The following is an 18,876-nucleotide window of genomic DNA, read 5'->3' on the forward strand; positions in this document are numbered from 1 at the left end:
AGAGGGAGGTGAGACAACAGGAAGCCAGGGCCCTTCCACACAGCTAAATAAAACCCCATATGACCTGCTTTGAACTGGAATGCGGACTCGGATAACCCAGTTCAAAGCAGGTATTGTGGGGTTTTCCGTCTTGATATTCTGGGTTGTATGGCTGTGTGGAAGGGCCCTGAGAGAAATCTACCCCTCAGAAGAGAAATTCACCCTTTTGCTGTCTGTTCAGATTTCACCTCATTTTCTCTCCTTAGGATATTTGGACTTTGAAAAACTTGGCTTGTTATGGAAACAAGGATTGGCGATAAAGCACCAGTGGAGACCCCTTTTCCCCATGATAAGCCTTTCAAGGGTGAATGTCCTTTCCTCTTGAAAAGTCATGCAAGCACATGGTTTGCGTGAGTTAGTGTTATGGACGCAAAGACTAACATTCCCACGGTCAGAATTGGAACTGCGTTTGCCCTCCCTTGATCGTCGGGGGAAGAACCAATGACACCGCCGCTCCGTACTGGCTGGCCAGCAAGAAACGAGGCTTCGGCAAAGGGGGCGGGGTTATTTCTGGCCCCGCCCACACGATTGTCTCCCGAAGAACCAACCACGTTCTGGAAAGGATACCATTGATGTCTGGGTGTTGAGTAGCATGGAGAGGAAGGTTGACCAGGGGGTTACGAGATCCGTGTCAGCAGTCGGGTAAACAGCTGCCTGGAATCCAAGATGTATTGCCTACTAGCCTGCCTCAAGGAGAGCCACAACACCTCTTCCTCCAAGGACTTTTGGATAGCAAAAATGGGCTACCCTTTCAATAATTTTAGTGGCTGCTTGCTGAATCTCGTAGTCGTGGTTCCCAACTTTTGGTTCTACAGCTGCTTTGGACTTCAGCTCCCAGAAGTCATGACAGTTGGCTAAGTTGGCTTGAAAGATCCCAGGTTGGGAACCATTGCAGAATTCAAGAAGTTTGACACCACTTTTATCTGACATGGCTCAGTGCTCTAGTACAGGCATGGGCAAACTTCGGCCCTCCAGGTGTTTTGGACTTCAACTCCCACAATTCCTAACAGCCGGTAGGCTGTTAAGAATTGTGGAAGTTGGAGTTCAAAACACCCGGAGGGCCGAAGTTTGCCCATGCCTGCTCTAGTATCATGAGAGTTGTAGTTTGGTGAGGCACCAGCAGTCTTTGAGAGCGAAGGCTAAAGGGCTAGTAAAACTGCAACCCTCAGGGGTCCATAACTTGGAGCCATGACAATTAATGTGGTGTCAAACTACATTGATTCCACCATGTTGATGCGCCCTTAGTTGATTAGGAATCTGAATGCTGGTCTTTCGAAATCCAACATGACACTAATAATAACAATAATAATAATACTTTGTTTTGTCAAAGGCTTTCATGGCCAGTATCACTGGGCTGCTGTGAGTTTTCTGGGCTGTATGGCCATGTTCCAGAAGCATTCTCTCCTGACTGATGCCTGCCATAAATGTGGGGGAAATGTCAGTAGAGAATGCTTCTGGAACATGGCCATACAGCCCGGAAAACTTACAGCAACCAAATAATAATACTTTATTTATAGCCTGCCCTATCTCTCCTAGGGGACTAAGTGCAGCTTCCAACATAATAGAGGCAAGCAAACATTCAATGCCTGTATAGAACAAAGTAAAAATTAAAAATAAACAAAACAATACATTACACATTAAAACATGTAATGTAAAGAATCATCAGTTAAATAATTAACATATAAGCCATTAAAAGCCAGCTAAGGTAGAACATAACATCAGTTTCCTTGAAACTAGAAGTTCAATGAAGTCACTGCAACTGCTCTTGAACTGGGTAAATATACTTCTGGCTCTACTTTTATTTCATATCAGTATGTTATTGAATCCAACAGAACTGCTGATCATTGGGCCTGCTTCTGGGAGTTACAGCAATCCTACTGACAAATGTTGAAAATGTTCCTCTTGTTGTAATACCACTTCTATCTTGCTTGAATTCTGCTTTGGTTCATTCAGTGAACTCAGTCTATTTTCCATATTTTGACTGAACACAGAATCAAAAGTTCCCAACTTCTCATATAATGAACTACAGAGCTGTGCCATTCCTAATGTAGAACTCCAAATCTCCAGACAGTCTTACACAGTGGGGTAAGAATATCCAGTTGTTAGCGTATAATCTCCAGATCAGTTTTTGCTTTGTTTAGTAGTGTTTCAATTTCTGTTGAAACATTTGTTTTCTCTGAAAGCATATTTTATTCTTCTGATGGCATACACTAGCTCATGGTCTAAGGCTAATTTACTTTTTCAGGGCAATGAGAAGTTTGAAAGAAGGAAGACACAGGTGGTGTCTTTGCTGTAATAAGAGCTAATATTACCAAGGCTGTAGCCAAGGTTGGGGGGGGGGAGCGGGGTTAGGGGTTCAACCCCTTTCTGGAAATTTTTCAGGTTTTAAAAAAAATCTGGTTTACTCATGAATTTTAACTGGTTTACCAAATCCCCATGAGTGTCCATGGAAGTTTATCGATGGAGCCTGATTTCTAAATTATTTTGCGTTATGGAACTACTGTCCATAATTCGCTAAAAAAAGTTTCAACCCCCCCCCCCCCCCGAATTTTTTTTCTGGCTATGGCCCTGAACATTACTATAGGCTTTTGGAACTTAAGTTAAATAGTGACCATTTATGCACATTGGGTCTCCTTGACTTTGTTTTGTTACAAACATGTTAAAAGTGCATTGAAAATGCTAGCTGTTGGTCTTTCAGCCAATTTATGTCCGTACATAGCTGTTCCTCCTCTCCTACAAAATACTAGTCCAGCTGTCAGCTTCCATCACATGTTAGACATCAGCCACTCCCTCCTTTTCTCAACACAATAGTAATACTACCATTTGCTTGTCTTTGCAGGCCGGAAGAGGACTCTGAGAAGAGGCAGGCCTGGCACCCTACCCACCTGCGCCTGATCGTCATGCGGGCCTGCAACCTGCGCCCCAAGGGCACCACTGGCACCAGCAACCCCTACGTTGTGATTCAGCTAGAGAAGCAAAAATTTCGAACCTCTGTGTTACACCACACCCTAAAACCCGAATGGCATGAGGAGTGTCTATTACAGCTGCCTGCTGTGCTGGATGATGCCGAAGAGCATGGCCTCGTTCTCACTGTCATGCACCAGTCCTTGCACCATTTCAACCAGTTCCTGGGCAGAGTCTTCTTGCCTCTTGCCCAGCTCTTTCAGGATAAAACGAAGAGGAAAAATGAGTAAGCATAGGCAACTAGCCCCATAGCAAGGCATTTGGGAGGACGCATCTTAGAAGTGAAGGCCCTGGGATTCCCTTGCTTTGGTAAAGTAGATCATGCCACAAGCAGCAAAACAGTAAATAGACAGGTGCATTGTTGTACAATCCAGGGCCACAGCGGAAATATTACGCTTACATTGTAAGATCATCTAACAAAAGAAAACCATTTCTAAACAAAAGGCTAATATCAATGCAATTGTTCCCTTAAACATGGCAATCCTTTAAGGGATGGATAAACATGTCTACTTTGTGACAGGGACTAGAAAACTGGTAGGTATCAAAAGGAAAAGGCGTAAGTGGCCTAGTGAAAGCCAAGTGGAAGGCCTTTTTTAATCTTCTGACTTTGCAGATGAACCCCTCCCTTTTAGATGTCAAGCCTCATTCATTTCTTCTCTTGTTTTGCTATCCATGCAGGCATGCAAAACTATCACTAAACCAGCAAGAACTTAATCCTATTCTTTTCCAGCTCAAGCTTTATCACACTGCTGCAATCTCAACACTAAACTGTATTATATTGTGTATTGCTGGGCTTGGTCCCCATGTGAGCTGCCTTGAGTCCCTTCGGGGAGATGGGGCGGGATATAAGGATAAAGTTGTTGTTGTTGTTGTTGTTGTTATTATTATTATTATTATTATTATTATTATTATTATTACTATTTTATTATGACACAGCAAACAAAATAGATATGCTGGATTTCGTATCACAAAATCACAAGTCGAACGCTTCCCAAAATTACAAGTCGAACTACATCACTGTGTGATGTATTTTCGGATGATGTGTGCAGATCCCAGTAGGGTGGCCTTTTGCAGTTGGCAGATTGTGATTTTGTCAATGTCTATTGTTTCCAAATGCCAGCTGAGATCTTTTGGCACGGCACCCAATGTGCCGATCACCACTGGGACCACCTGTACTGGTTTCTGCCAGAGTCTTTGAAGTTCAAACTTGAGGTCCTGATAGCGGCTGAGTTTTTCCTGTTGTTTTTCGTCAATGTGACTGTCACCTGGGATGGCGACATCAATGATCCAAACCTTTTTCTTTTCCACAACTATGATGTCTGGTGTGTTGTGTTCCAGAACTTTGTCAGTCTGGATTCGGAAGTCCCATAGTATCTTTGCGTGCTCATTTTCCAATACTTTTGCAGGTTTGTGATCCCACCAGTTCTTTACTGCTGGCAGGTGGTACTTGAGGCATAAGTTCCAATGAATCATTTGGGCCTCTGTTTGTAGTCTGTCTGTGCGATTTTCTTACAGCAGCTGAGGATATGATCAATGGTTTCGTCGGTTTCCTTGCACAATCTGCATTTTGGGTCATCAGCTGATTTTTCAATCTTGGCCTTAATTGCATTTGTTCTGATGGCTTGCTCCTGGGCTGCAAGGATCAGGCCTTCTGTCTCCTTCTTCAGTGTCCCATTTGTGAGCCAGAGCCAGAGCCAGGTCGTCGTCGTCGTCTTCTTCTTCTTCTTCTTCTTCTTCTTCTTCTTATTATTATTATTATTATTATTATTATTATTATTATTGGACTTATCGTGTTGCAGTGCTTTCCAGACTCAAAGATCCAGGCACATCATTTTCATCATCTATATAGTAGAGAAGCACATGTCTCACATTAAGCCATTTATCAAAAAAGCAGAAAGCATACGAACTAAGCAGGTGACTGGTGAGCTCCAAGAGATAGTTCAGTGCTGAAAATCTTAGCAGATATAATCAGAAATCTTGGGGAATGACAAAATAATTCTAAGCACAGTATGGTTACATAAATGGAAATTTGAAAATTCACCAACATTATGATATCAGAGGCTGAAACAAACTCCTATAAATTTTAGCTGACAAAGCTAGTTATCAGAGGTTATGGACATTGTAGATGAGCAATACTGAGGTATGACAGAAAAGTAATGAGACTGATTTTCTTTTAACCATGGATTTTCAAGGTTATCACTTTCAAAGCACTTCCTTTGGGCAGCTACACAGCAACCGAGGCATTATTTCTATTATTTGTATCAGTGCTGGAAGGCTTCTCTTGCAATGCATTTCAGCCCATTGATTATGCTATTCTGAATATTATCAAAAGTACCAAAATTGTGCGATTTCAGGTGGTTTTTGAGCTGGGGGAAAAAAACTCACAGAGACTGCTATCCGGTGAACAGAGGGGCTAGGGAACCACAGGATTTTTTTTCTGCCAAAAATTCACTGATAGAGACTGCCATGTAACATGGACTGTTGTCATGGTGCAGCATCCAAATGCATGCAATGCCTTGTCTCACATGTGCCATTCTTTTCTTGAGCCTTCCCAATAAAAAGTTTGATTGACACTTTGTCTTGGAGGCACAAATGTGTTGTGGACGATCCCGACAGTCAAAAAAACAAACAAATGAACATTGATTTGATTTTCAATTTGCTTGTTCTTGCTTTCTTGGAAGCAAGACGGTTTGCCACTCCGGACTTTGGTGTTTGGCTTCTGAGCCATACCTGAAAAATCCATGCTTCATTACTTGTGATCATGCGACAGAATTCTAGCTCCCCTGTCAAAACAGTTCGGAAGATCAACACACACGTCCCTCTGACTGGCCTTCTGTTCCATCATGAGGTTTGTGGCAGGAGTTAGTCTTAACTTCCATGTAAAGGGGGAGGTAGTAGTGTTGTTGGTTCATACACAAGGTTGCTAGTTTCAATATTTTTCTGCCGCAGCTTATATATTAGTCAGATTTTCTGGCTTTGCCATACACCTGCAAATATTTAGAAATATAGCATGATACTGTTAGGAAAATCAAAGAAAAGGATGAGTCAGACACTCACTGCATTATCTCTGCAGGTGGTTTGTGCTACAGTCTCGGCCTGGAAAGAAGGAGAAGTTAAGAGGAAAGCTGCAGCTTGACATCCAATTCTTACAAATCTCCTCACCAGCTAGTGAGACTGCTATCAGTTCTCATAGGCACGGGTCCCTCTTCAACAGATTCTGGGGAAGCAAGAAGGACAAACGGTATAAAGCGTACAAAGAAACTCCATCTCAGTCAAGCAGCCTGGTATGTGTTGGGGGCAATTTTTTTTGTCCCACCAGGAGTATTCGGCAACTTCTAAGTCAATTTCCCCAAGGGGTCATTTAGATCCATTTGGTTTTTCCTCTATTTATAATTTCATTAGAAAACCTATATTCATTGGAATATATAGTAATCTCTCCACTTTTGAGGTTTTGACTTTTGCAGATATAACTATTCACAGATTTGATTAAAATGTTATCCCTAGGAAATTCTAGGTCCTTCACTGTGACTCTATTATCAACCTCCTCCAGTCATGCCAGGAGACCTAGAGCTTTCTAGAGATAACACTTCTCTACAAATCATTTGGTCCTTCAATATGATTCTGTGGATAGCTTCCAACAGAAGTTGATCACAGATTTGTGCAGGAAAACCTAGAAATTTCTAGAGAACTGTTATCTCAGGTTTAAAAAAAAGCAATTTCTTTGCAGTTTTTCATTTTAATTGGGGTTTTGTGTCTCCGACTCCCTTGAATGTGGAGGGCTGGCTGTACATTCAATTTATGAATAGCTGTCTTCTGATTTCCATCATTCAAAACTGACTGAAAGTGTTGTTAATGTTGCTTGTAAAAACCCTCAATGGTTTAAATGAGTCAAATACATATGGATTTCAATGCTATGTCTACTCAAGAATTCCAGTGTTCAGATGCAATAGCATGGAGGAAAGCAGATTGCTGAACAATGCATGTCCATACTCAATCTTTACAAACAGGAGTTTGGAAAGCAGTTTATATCCCCTTCATCCTTTGCTTCTATTATAAGACAATTTTCTAACGGACCCCAGAATATTAGGAATGACACAGTCTAGGCAATGTACTACTAATATTAACAGCTTTATAGAGTATCTACTTGTGAGTCCCCATGTTTGTGATGAAACAGTGATTCACACTAAGAACTCATAATCCAATAGAAGCATCTTAGGCTCTAAGACTATTTGTTGACCACATCTGTTTCTCTTCTATCCAGGCAAACGATGAGGATTCATCATCCTCCAGTGTGAACACAGAGCTGGAGGCCTCGGCAGGGAAGTCTGAACACAGATCTGGCAGCACCTTGCACATGGTAGCAGGTGACTCATTTAGGGACAGCACAAAGACTGTAAGCTTTACAGGAGGGTACTAGACTGGTCTCATGTCTAACTGGAGAGACTTGAAATTTTCCCTCTCCCTCTGCATTCACGCAGACTGTATCAGCTAGTTTAATAGCAGTGAGACAAAGATTGACTCCCATCCTTACCCTCAAAGTAGAAACCACTCCATGTAATTAACCTTTAGCACAGGATTGGGGAATAGGAGCTCCCTGTGACACAGTGGGTGAAACCACTGAGTTGCCGAACTTGCTGACTTAAAGGTCGGTGGTTCGAATCTGGGGAGCAGAGTAAGCTCCCACTGTCAGCTCTACCTTCTGCCAATCTAGCAGTTTGAAAATGGCAGGAAGGTGATGGCGCTCCATGCAGTCATGCCGGCCACATGACCTTGGAGGTGTCCACAGACAACGCTGGCTCTTCGACTTAGAAATGGAGATGAACACCAATCCCCAGAGTCAGACACAACTAGACTTAATGGCAGGGGAAAACCTTTACCTTTACCTATCATTCATTACTTGTGAAATAACTCTCACTTTAGGAAGCAAAACCAAAGATTAGTAGATGTCCATTTCTTGACAAAGAGCAGCACCTGCTGTGCTGCTCCATTCCTGGATTTTTACATTTTTTTAAACATCTTAACATTTAGGAGGTTGTTTCTCTACATTTTGGGCTTTTAGGTGGTTTAAAGCCCAGGAGGGGTCTAGTTTCTAGGGCAGCGCAAAACAAACCTGCTTCCTCTTCCTTATGACATATTTATGAAGGACTATCATGTATCCTCTCAATCTTCTGAAGGCTAAACATCCCCAGCTCCTCATAGGGCATGGCACTCCTCATAGGGCACAGTCTTCAGACATTTGATCATTTTAGTTGCCATCCTCTGGACACCTTCTGTCAATCTCTCTTTTAAACTGTGGTGCTCAGAATTGGACACAGTATTCCAGGTGAGGTCTAACCAAAGCAGAATAGAGGGGCACCATGAATTCCCTCAGTCTACACCTTTTGATGCAGTCCAAAATCCATTGGCTTTTTAGCTGCTGTATCACACTGTTGGCTCATGTTTAACTTGTTCACAAAGACTCCAAGATCTTTTTCATGTGGACTGTTGTTGAGCCAGGCATCACCCAGGCATCACTTTGCATTTCATTTTTTCTGCCCAAGTGTAATATTTTACATTTGTTCTTGTTGAAATTCATTTTGTTAGTTTTGGTCCAGCTCTCTAATCTGTTAATGTCATTTTAAATTCTGATCCTGCCCTCTGGAGTATTAGCTATCTTTCCTAATCTGATGTCATCTGTAAACTTGATAAGCATGCCCTCTAAACCTTCATTCAAGTCATTGATATTTTTTTCGTGCCAGAGAGACTTGAGAAATGCAAGTTGCTTCTGGTGTGAGAGAATTGGCCGTCTTCAAGAACGTTGTCCAGGGGACACCCAGATCTTTTGATGTTTTTACCATCTTTGTGGGAGGCTTCTCTCATGTCCCCGCATGGAGCTGGAGCTGATAGAGGGAGCTCATCCGCATGCTCCCCGGGTTGGATTCGAACCTGGCAGCCTTCAGGTCAGCAACCCAACCTTCAAATCACAAGGCTTTAACCCACTACGCCACCAGGGGCTCCAAGTAATTGATAAAGATGTTAAAGTACTGGGCCCAGGACCGAACCCTACGGCACACCAGCAGTCACTTCTTTCCAGGATAAAGTGGAACAATTGGTGAGCACTCTTTGGGTTTGGTCCTCCACAGAGATCAGGGCTGCTTTTTAAACATCCAAGATCTGATATCCTGCACTTTGTATAAGGCTTATGTAGTGTAACAGACAGTAAAATATACTCCCCTAGTCACAAATAAAAGATTGAATGAAAGATGCATTTGGAGTCTATGCAACCACACCTGTGTAACCCTTGTGGCTCTGCCCCACCCTACAGCAATCTCTGTTGGGAAGAAACCTACCTCCAAAACTCAGCTGCAGAAGTTGATCTCATGTAACTACAAGGGACTTCCCTCTGATGCTGTGAATGCCAATCAGTCAGAGCATCCAAGCAGCCTGGAACAGTTCAGCAGTATTTTTTCCCCACACCCCATGAAAAAATCTAAGCCTCTGAAAGAGGAGAGAAACCCGGAGGCAGCAGGTATCTCCATGGAGGCTTGGCAAGCATCTCTCCCTCCCCTCCATGTTGCAGGGCCCAGCCACCTCCCTCCACGGGCACGGACCCTCCACCCTTCCACTGTGAGCCTCCAGCAAACCAACACCAGCTCATCCACAACCAGTTTTGTGCCTGGTCATCTCCACAGATGCCGGATGAGGCTACATAGGAGCTACCAATTTTGTCGTAGGTGTTTTGGCCTTGGTTCCTGAAGCTGGAGTGTTACATTTCTGTTTCCCTTTGTGAAAAAGAAGGCTTACTATATAAATGCATTATATTCAGACGATATGTACGTGTACAGCTGTTTTTTGCAGGGAGGCGGTTGGAACTAAGCAAAGCTTAGTTGTGGCTTTGAAGGATGGGTTTAGATCAGGATTATGGAATCCAGGCTGATAACGTTATGGTTTTAATCCAACACTGCACTAGGAGATCAGCTTTTCTTTTTCCCAACTCAACCTACTTGGGGGGAGCTGAGGGAGCTGCAGTAGGAGGGGGATTGGCTCTTCCTTGTTCTACTGATGCAAATAGGTCTACCAGGAGAGCATGGGTGGATTCTACTTACAGAAACAGGAAAAAGGGGGAACGTATAGTACTGGATAATTTGGTGTTACAGTGGTCCCCCTGTATCCATGCCTCTACATCCACAGATTCAACCAACCACAGATTGAGCATATCCGTGGTTGAATCCAACCACAGAAATAAGAAAAATACAGTATTCAAGTGTGTATTTTTTTAAAGTTTAAAAATATTCAAAAAACAATGTAGGACATCTCAGTTCTCCCCCATTTCTGCTGGCCTTATGAGGCAGGAGCTCTTCTGTGGGATTTCCCTGCTGTGGGAGGCAGATGTTCTGTCACTATAATTATTTTGGTGCACATGTGGATGGTGGATAGAAGGGATCAGGTGGAAAGGGGGACTGACTGTCAGAGTGGGTAAGGGAGGCTGACATACACACTTTCACAGCTGGCTTCGGGGTGCGCTCAAGCTCCCTTCTCATCCCTACATATAAGGGATTTGAGCATCCATATTTTGCTTATTTGTGGGTGTTCTGGAATGAATCCCTCAGGGATAGAGGGTCCACTTGTACTGGTGTGCTTATCTGTGCAGCACAGAAGAGGCATGCTGGATGAGACCAAGGCCCATGTAGGGAATCTACCATTCTATTCATACAGCTGCCTGCAGGAGATGTTCATAGGCCCCTCCATCTCAAAATCTCCAGCAGCTGCTATTGAGAGGCATATTGCCTCAGATACTGAAAGTGATATATAATCATCTTGACTGCTACCTGCTCATGGCCCCAGGAGCCTCCATAAATCAATGCAGTTCCACTTTTAAAGCCATCCAAATTGACAGCTATTGCTACAACATGTGACAGTGAATTCAACAATGCCATTCATTCCAACTGCAGTATTCCTTCAGCATTCATTCACTTTCTTGGCTTTATTGCAATGATCCAACAGCAGTTACAGCTCCAGAAGCCCCAGGAACAAAATTCTTGATCACGATGGGTTTAGATGAGGTGGTTCCAGATAATATTCTTAAAGACCCAAGTGCAAGATGTTCATTGTCTTAGCAAGACCCCCCTCCCTGCAGAGGAAGAATCGGGGGCACATACGGGCTTCACAGCAGCAGATGCTTATGCATATTTATCATGAAATGCAAAGTTCAAAGAAACTAACCAGACACCGAGTCCTGCACGTGCTAGAATGGCAAAAAACTCAGACAGGTCCACAACTCTAGCTCTTCCATACCATCTGGGTACTGGAGCCTTGGTAGGCAGTGAGAAAAAGCTGATAGACATGATCTTGGCTCTTAAATTATCTTCAATTCTTGAGATGCAGGTAGTTGAGATACTATTCCTCTGAATGGCAGGCAGGCTGAGCAAAGACTCAGCCCATTTAATCTTGCCAATGCCTCTACATTCATAGTGAAACAGGCAGCATTGTGCAAGTGCCTGTCAATGGATGTGGACCCTCAGCCCTCTTCTTTTAACCATCTGTCTCACAGACATCCAATGCTGTGCTCTTGATTCCTGCAGAAGGGTCTGCCTCCAGATAGTCCAGCTGCAGTGCTGAAGACCTGCTGCTGCTTTTGCTTTTGCTTCTACTCCTGCAGCAATATATTAGGCAGTCTGTGAAGGAAGTAGTTCAGCCAAATGCACACCACGGAGTCTCACTGGAGTCACACTGTAGGAAAATGTTGAGAACAGTGCAGGGAGCGCCTGCCACACTCAGGGAAGTGCGCGACTCCACTCTGTATTCAAGGTTAGTCAGGCCTCCAGTACGGTCCACCTTGAACTGTTCCTGCATGGAAACAAAGTGCCACATACCATGTAAAAGGATCCAGAGTAGAAAAATGATGAATGGGAACATGGAAAATGGAATGAATGAAGTCTACATGAAAAGGCTCAGAGAATGCCTGGAATGGAGCAAGCAGGGAGAAGATAAAGGAGAGGGTACAGGCTAAGACTACCATCATAGAAGGAAATCTAGATTAATTAAGCACTGGAATACAAAATTACATAGCATCACAATTTTATGGCCTTTGGAATTCAGACATACACATCACAGTTTTGAGGCTGCAGGCAAGGTAAATTATGCAAGCTTCCATGAACTCACTTATGTAATTCACAATTGCAGGTTTTTGGAGCATTTTTGTGAATTTAGTAATTTGTAGTTATTAGCACCTTTCAAGCAGCACTCAGAAGGATGCAGTAGATAATCCCATCTTATATTTTATTTTCAGCAAAACCTACTCTGAAGGCTTTTCTTCACAATAGAGCTCATGCCCTTCCACCTATTCATCCCCAAATGTTTTAAAAAACGGTAGAAAAGGACTTCCAAGCATTTACTATTCAAATATTTACAAAACAATTTTAGAGCCTGTTATTACTCATAGTCAGTCCTAGACCGAGGGACAAAAAATTCTGCCCTTTCTCTGCTTCAGTTGCAAAGTTAAGTCAAAGCAAGAGGATCTAAGGAGTAATATGGGGCTCAACTGTGCCATGGGGTCAGCCCTAAACAGGTAAAGCAACATCTCCAAGTTGCAAAATACACATACATCTTTCATGCACTTCCCATACAAGAAACTCCTACCTGCTTCTGGGAAGCAATACGCTTCTGGTCTCTCTTACGCCAAGCTGGATCATGCAAATGTTGGAATGTCTTATATCCACTTGTAATTCCCAAGGGCCGGAAAAGCTGAAAGATTAACAAAAAAGACATGGCTTGCATAAGTCACTCCTCAGAAGTAAAAAAATATTTCTGAAAAATCACAAAACAAAGGAGAAGATTGCCTAAGTCACACCTATTTCTGGAAAATGTAGGAAAAAGTTTGTGGCCAGCATCAGAGACTGGAAGTAGATTCATACAATCATATGAATGAGACCACAAGGGCCATCCAGTTCAGTAAAATGCACAGAATTGCCAAAATGGATGCCTGAGTTAAGAGCTTGGAAATAATGCAGTATAAGTGACATTGTTAGCTGTAATTGATATGTAATAGTATTTTATTATTAAGTAAGGTAATATTATTGAGGTTGTCATTTTCTAAGTGTAATGGTACCATTTATTCCTTTTACTTTTTAAAAGGCACTTTGAGCAGACGTTCATGTGTCATGCTCATCTCTTAATTTTTTTAAAGCCCCAAAACAAACAATGGGCAACCCTTTGGGGCTTTGCTTTGAGATACATAACACACACTTTTTAAAAAAAAAAAAAAACTTTTAACTGAAAGTTCCAAGTCCACCAAATTCCACAATTAGCCATGCTGAGCCTTCACCTGAAGTCCAACTCCTCTGATACGGCGATAAAATTCATCATCCTCTCGGCCCCAACCCCAAAAGCGGTTAGACATTCCATTACACTGAAATAACAATAAATAAGTAGTTAATTGAAGAACAAGGCAAAGATTGTGAAAAGTGCTGCTGTCTGTGCTGACGCACTGCTGGCACTATTACCTCAAGACATTTACATCTTCAGGATTAAGGAAGTGGAATTTTCTGTATCTGAAGCAAGTAAATACAGAGTAAGAGCTCCAAAGTCTTAACCAACTAGTCTGTCACAGTATCAAGAACAGCAAGGATTTATTCTTTCTGGGGGGGGGGGACACCTCTCATGAACCCATCTTATAAATAAACAAAACTTAGACTTACCATTCGAAAGTGCTGCTTGGTGAGTAGTAAGATACCACCTACATAGGTGCTATAGTGATAAAGAGGATGCAGTTCAGGTGATGCTACATGAAAAGGGCCAGCAGCTGGGAAGCTATAGTCCAGTTCCTCATTGAGAGGTAGCAAGTCCACATCGTGCATCGCAATATAGTCTGTGTCATTTCCACTTTCCAAGAAGCCCACATTGATCAGAGATGCTCTGTTAAACCTGTCCAAGAGACCAGGTGTATTTAGGTTGAGCCTTGAGTTACGGAGTTTTATTCAGGCAATCTTAGGCCCCTTCTACATTGCCATATAATTCAGATTATCAAAGCAGATAATCCATATTATCTTCTTTGAACTGGATTATATGAGTCAACACTACTATATAATCCAGTTCAAACCAGATAATATGGATTTTATATGGTAGTGTAGAAGGGGCCTTAGTTACCTCTGTATCAAACCTCTATCCAATGGTAGAGGTAGGAAACATGATGTCCTACAGAAAATTTTGGATTGCAACTTCCATCAACCCCAACCAGCATAAGCAATGGTGAGAAATGGTGGAAACTGCTACTGGAAGGCTTTGTGTTTCCACTACTTATTTTAGGGTTTGTACCAGAGTTGGGCAGAAAATAAAAAAATGCACCTTATTTATGTGTATTTCTGAAAAGGTTTTTTTCCCCTCTGGAATTACGAGGGACCAGAGAAGAAAAAGCACAGAGGAATAAACATCTGAGATGTTTAGAATTTATGCAACATGTACTTCACAGAGAAGGGAATTTCAGATATGACCAGGTTGAATATCTCTCAGATGCACAAAAAGGTTAGACTTCTATTTCAGAAACAGGGAAGCCTGGTATTTCTGTTCATTCTATACTGAAGCTATACACAAAGCCCGAGAAGGGAAAGTACAATATCTAAGACAGAGAATAGGTCAGAATACAGACAAAAAAATAACATGGGGTTTGAAATAACCCATACCTCACAGTACCTGTAATGATCCACCTGGTTAATTATGAAGATATGATGCCGAATTTTCTTCCTATTGAGAAAACGATGCATGTGAGGCACAAAAGTCAGCAGCTCCTCAAAGCGCTCCCTGAACGGCACCAACACTGCTAGGCGATGTGGCCCCCATGATGGGTCATCGGGAAGCTGAGGTAGAAGGTCAAATGTGCAGAGTTTCTGCTGCACTGTGGCCTCCACTCTTTGACCTCTCATCATGTCTCCTGAGCAGCTAAGCTGCAGCCACAGCAGGGAGAGAAAACCCAGCAAAAGAACCACAAAGAAGAGCTGAAAGAGAGAGCATTTTCGGGGTAGGATGCTCAGAAGCCGCCAGAACCTATAGCAAAACCAGAAGAAGGCAATACAATACAATGAGAGATGATAGAGTAACAAAAGACAAAACAGGCTGGATCTACACTGCCTATATCCCAGGATCGGATCCCAGATTATCTGCTTATTCCAGGTTATCTTGCAGCGTAGACTCATATAGTCCAGTTCAAAGCAAATAATCTAGGATCAGATCCTGGAATATAAAGCCGTGTAGATCCAGCCACAGATTTCAGGATGGTCTGCTTTCATAGAGATTGCTACTCCAGTTGAAAATGCATTCTGCACATGCCTCCAGAAAAAGCTCAGCATACCACTACTGTTACATTGGAAAAATAAAGTAGGGAAGGACTGGGCAGCCATTGGAAGATGCTGCCATGCTATATTTATAGGAGAATGAAATGCCCTTGGTGCTCTTGATATTTTGGCTTACATTTCCATAAATCCCATATCACTGCCAGTCCTGTGGATGGACAAATGGGGAAACTGAAGTTCATAACATTTGAAAGACCAACCATTCCTCCCTGATATGAGTCCTCAAAGTATTTAACATGCTATTTTCAGAACCTTTATAAAAAGCTTTGACAGCTAAATCAGCTGTCGCAATTTAAAATACAAGTGAAGACCCATCTCTTTTGGCAGGCCTACCCAGACAGTTTTAATGACGAATTTTAAACCTGCATCTTTTGTTTAATCTCTGTTTTGTGTATTTTAATATGTCTCTTCTGGGAATATGTTTTAATATGTTTATTTTAAAGAATGTTTTAGGTGAATGTGTGTTTCATAATGTTATAACCAGCCTCTAGCTGTGAGCACAGGCGGGCAAAAAATAAAATTTATTATTATTATTATTATTTATTATTATTATTATTATTATTATACACTGCATGGTAGCTCATAATGCAGATGAAGCAGAAAGATGGTGGCTTAAGTTATCTAGCAACTGAAGGATGACTCTCTGCAACTCTATGCATGCTTACTTGAAAGTATGTCCAATTAAAAGTGGGATTTGCTCTGACACAGGGTTGACTGTTAGCCTGTCAAGTACATAATCTTATTCTCACATATTCTGAAATGAACTATTTACATAGAATGATTTGATCTGCCTCAAAGTTATATCCTTTCACCTAGAAACTGCATCCCCTCCCCCCAAGCTCAAATATGAGGCAGATAGTTAAATTGCTTGGAAATAATAGGCATTTTCCATTGACTGAGGCTGGATCTACACTGCCATATAATCCCGATTATCAAAGCAAGTAATTCAAATTCCCCTTTAGTAGGGGTGAAATATCTCTGGCCATCTGTTACAAATTAAGGTTTGCTGATTGAAAAGCTGCACCCGAAATCCTTCTCTCCTACATGGCCATCCAAGGTACTGGCACCCACTCCAGGTTCCATTCTGGTAAGCCTAGGGCTCACTGTGCTTTCTATTCACTCCCAGCATTCCACTATAAGGGTGCATCTATACCACGCATGGGCAAACTTCGGCCCTCCAGGTGTTTTGGACTTCAACTCCCACTGGCTGTTAGGAATTGTGAGAGTTGATGTCCAAAACACCCGGAGGGCCGAAGTTCACCCATGACTGATCTATACTGTAGAATTAATGCAGTTTGATATCATTTTATCTGCCATGGCAGATCAAGCGGTGTGTCAGACTGCATGCATTCCAGATCAGGCATGGGTAAACTTTGGCCCTCCAGGTGTTTTGGAATTTAACTCACACAATTCATAATAGCCTAAAGTTTGCCCTTACCTGATCTAGATGCACCTTCAGGCAATAATCCCCCAAACTCTAGTGTTACAGGTATTTTGGATTTCAACTCCCAGAAGTCTCAGTGGCCTTGGCCTTCAATGATTGTGGATGAAGGGAGCTGAAGTCCTAAACACCCGAAAGAGCACAATCTGGGAGACCCCAAGGAAAAGGAAAGGGATGCCCTCGCCACACCCAGTAGAAGGGAGGAAAGTTTTGGTTGCTGTGAGTTTTCCGGGTTGTATGGCTATGTTTCAGAAGTATTATCTCCTGACGTTTCACCCACATCAATGGCAGGCATCCTCAGAGGTTGTGAAGTTTGTTGGAAACTAAGCAAGTGGCGTTATATATCTGTGGAATGTCCAGGGTGGGAGAAAAAACTCTTGTCTGCTTGAGGCAGGTGTGAATATAGTGATTCGCATTGAATAGCCTTGTAGCTTCAAAGCTTGGCTGCTTCCTGCCAGGGAGAATCCTTTGTTGAGGTGTTAACTGGCCCTGATTGTTCCTTGTCTGGAATTCCCTTGTTTTTTTAATGTTGTTCTTTATTTACTGTCCTGATTGTAGAGTGTTTTTAATGCTGGTAGCCAGATTTTGTTCATTTTCATGGTTTCCTCCTTTCTGTTGAAATTGCCCACGTTTATGGATTTCAATGGCTTCTCTGTGAATTCTGACATGATAGCTGTTAGAGTGGTCCAGCATTTCTGTGTTCTCCAATAATATGCTGTGTCCAGGTTGGTTCATCAAGTGCTCTGCTATGGCTGACTTCTCTTTTTGGATTAGTCTGCAGTGCCTTTCATGTTCCTTGATTCGTGTTAGGGCAGTGCTGCATTTGATGGTCCCTATGTAGACTTGTCCACAGCTGCATGGTATACGGCAGACTCCTGCAGAGGTGAGAGGATCCCTCTTGTCCTTTGCTGAACACAGCATTCGTTGGATTTTCTTAATGAGTCTGTAGATAGTTTGTAGGTTGTGTTTCTTCATCAGCTTTCCTATGCGGTCAGAAGTTTCCTAGATGTATGGTAAGAACACTTTTCCTCTTTGTCTTTACTCTCGTGGCTTGTTCTTGGCCTTGCAGCTCTTCTGATTTGGAGTACCCATTGACTTGTAGAGCCCAGTTTAAATGGTTTAGTTCACCTTGGAAGAAGTGGGGTTCGCAGATTCCTTCTGCACAGTATGTCAGGGCTTTAATTGTGTTCCTTTTTTTTTTTTTTTTACTTGGGTGATGGTTGGAGTTCTTATGTAGATATCTATCCATGTGTATAGAATTTCTGTAAACTGTGTGGCCAAATTGTTGACCACACAGTTTACAGAATCAGTCAGGACCAATCCCAACAAAGGATTCCCCCAGGCAGGAAGCAGGTGAGCTTTGAAGCTGTAAGGCTATTCAATGCTGTCTGTTTATTTTATGTGTTGTTTTAGGCACCTTGTGCCATATGTAAGCCGCCTCGAGTCCCTTCGGGGAGATGGAGGCGAGGTAAAAAAATAAAGTTATTCTCCCACTCTGGGCCTTCCACAGATATATAAACCCTACTAGCCTAGTTTCCAACAGACCTTACAACCTCTGAGGATGCCTGCCATAGATGTGGGCGAAACCTGAGTAGAGAATGCTTCTGGAACATGGCCATACTGCCCGGAAAACTCACAGCAACCCGGTCATGAAAGCCTTCGACAACACGGAGGGAAATGTTTCCCAACCGTTGAGAGCCGAGCATCCTGTTCTTCCCTGTATGGGAACCGCATCTCAGAGTCTGTTTCCTGGCTGCAGGAGAGACAAGGAAGGACTGAGGGCTGCAGGCACTTCGGAGCGTGGCTTTGAAAACAACCCGCGGCGGAGCCTTGCTTCTTCCACCCAGAGGGTCGCCCCAGCGTTTCTCCTCTCTCTCCGTCCCTCCCCGAAGCCCTGTCTTTCTCATTTCCCTCTCGATCGGTCCCTTGCCCGCCAAGACTTACCCCCCTCCGCCCGAGCGCCGATACATGGCTGGTTTGCGCCGCGAGGGAAACATCCCGCCGCTTGGCCGGCAGGGCTCCCCGCCCGAGACACGCTGGCGAAGGCACACCAGGTCCGCCACCTCAGCGCTCCCCCCAGAAACGCGCGCCTCGCAAAGTGTTCCGCCC

The 18,876-nt window shown here is 43.0% G+C and overlaps 2 protein-coding genes across 5 annotated transcripts; one reads left to right on the forward strand and one right to left on the reverse strand.

Annotated features, from left to right (window-relative positions):
• The first annotated feature begins 448 nt into the window (after positions 1–448).
• LOC107982343 (rab11 family-interacting protein 2-like) lies at positions 449–9,812 on the forward strand. 2 transcript variants are annotated; one of them, XM_062970160.1, is made up of 5 exons: positions 449–681; positions 2,879–3,229; positions 6,077–6,287; positions 7,265–7,367; positions 9,563–9,812. In XM_062970160.1, exons 1-5 carry the CDS (start codon positions 632–634, stop codon positions 9,736–9,738), a joined length of 891 nt encoding a protein of 296 aa, XP_062826230.1. In that variant the 5' UTR covers positions 449–631; the 3' UTR covers positions 9,739–9,812. The 2 variants fall into 2 exon arrangements, with proteins under 2 accessions (XP_062826230.1, XP_062826229.1); XM_062970159.1 differs by having other exon boundaries at positions 557–681; positions 9,308–9,812.
• A 1,128-nt stretch (positions 9,813–10,940) lies between these two features.
• Positions 10,941–18,866, reverse strand: b4galt7 (beta-1,4-galactosyltransferase 7). Of its 3 annotated transcripts, none has more exons than XM_062970161.1 (6): positions 18,712–18,866; positions 14,671–14,721; positions 13,680–13,905; positions 13,307–13,390; positions 12,622–12,726; positions 10,941–11,829 (listed from the first exon to the last, which is right to left on the reverse strand). In XM_062970161.1, the coding sequence occupies exons 1-6, from the start codon at positions 18,762–18,764 to the stop codon at positions 11,674–11,676; spliced, it is 675 nt and encodes a 224-aa protein (XP_062826231.1). In that variant the 5' UTR covers positions 18,765–18,866; the 3' UTR covers positions 10,941–11,673. The 3 variants fall into 3 exon arrangements, with proteins under 3 accessions (XP_062826231.1, XP_003217635.2, XP_008103190.2); XM_003217587.4 differs by having other exon boundaries at positions 14,671–15,021; XM_008104983.3 differs by having other exon boundaries at positions 14,671–14,972; positions 18,712–18,829.
• Between the last annotated feature and the right edge of the window lie 10 nt (positions 18,867–18,876).

This window comes from Anolis carolinensis, chromosome 2 (genome assembly GCF_035594765.1).
Source record: "Anolis carolinensis isolate JA03-04 chromosome 2, rAnoCar3.1.pri, whole genome shotgun sequence".
Taxonomy (NCBI): domain Eukaryota; kingdom Metazoa; phylum Chordata; class Lepidosauria; order Squamata; family Dactyloidae; genus Anolis; species Anolis carolinensis.

Excerpts from the sequence above, each read along its gene's own strand:
- b4galt7 (XM_003217587.4), bottom strand. The coding sequence starts at position 18,764 with ATGTTTCCCTCGCGGCGCAAACCAGCCATGTATCGGCGCTCGGGCGGA. Across the intron at positions 13,391-13,679 it reads CCAAGCAGCACTTTCGAATG|TGTAATGGAATGTCTAACCG; the intron begins GTAAGTCTAAGT and ends TTGTTATTTCAG. Across the intron at positions 12,727-13,306 it reads TCAGAGGAGTTGGACTTCAG|CTTTTCCGGCCCTTGGGAAT; the intron begins GTGAAGGCTCAG and ends TTAATCTTTCAG.
- LOC107982343 (XM_062970159.1), top strand. The coding sequence starts at position 632 with ATGGAGAGGAAGGTTGACCAGGGGGTTACGAGATCCGTGTCAGCAGTC. Across the intron at positions 3,230-6,076 it reads AAAACGAAGAGGAAAAATGA|GTGGTTTGTGCTACAGTCTC; the intron begins GTAAGCATAGGC and ends TTATCTCTGCAG. Across the intron at positions 6,288-7,264 it reads CATCTCAGTCAAGCAGCCTG|GCAAACGATGAGGATTCATC; the intron begins GTATGTGTTGGG and ends TCTTCTATCCAG.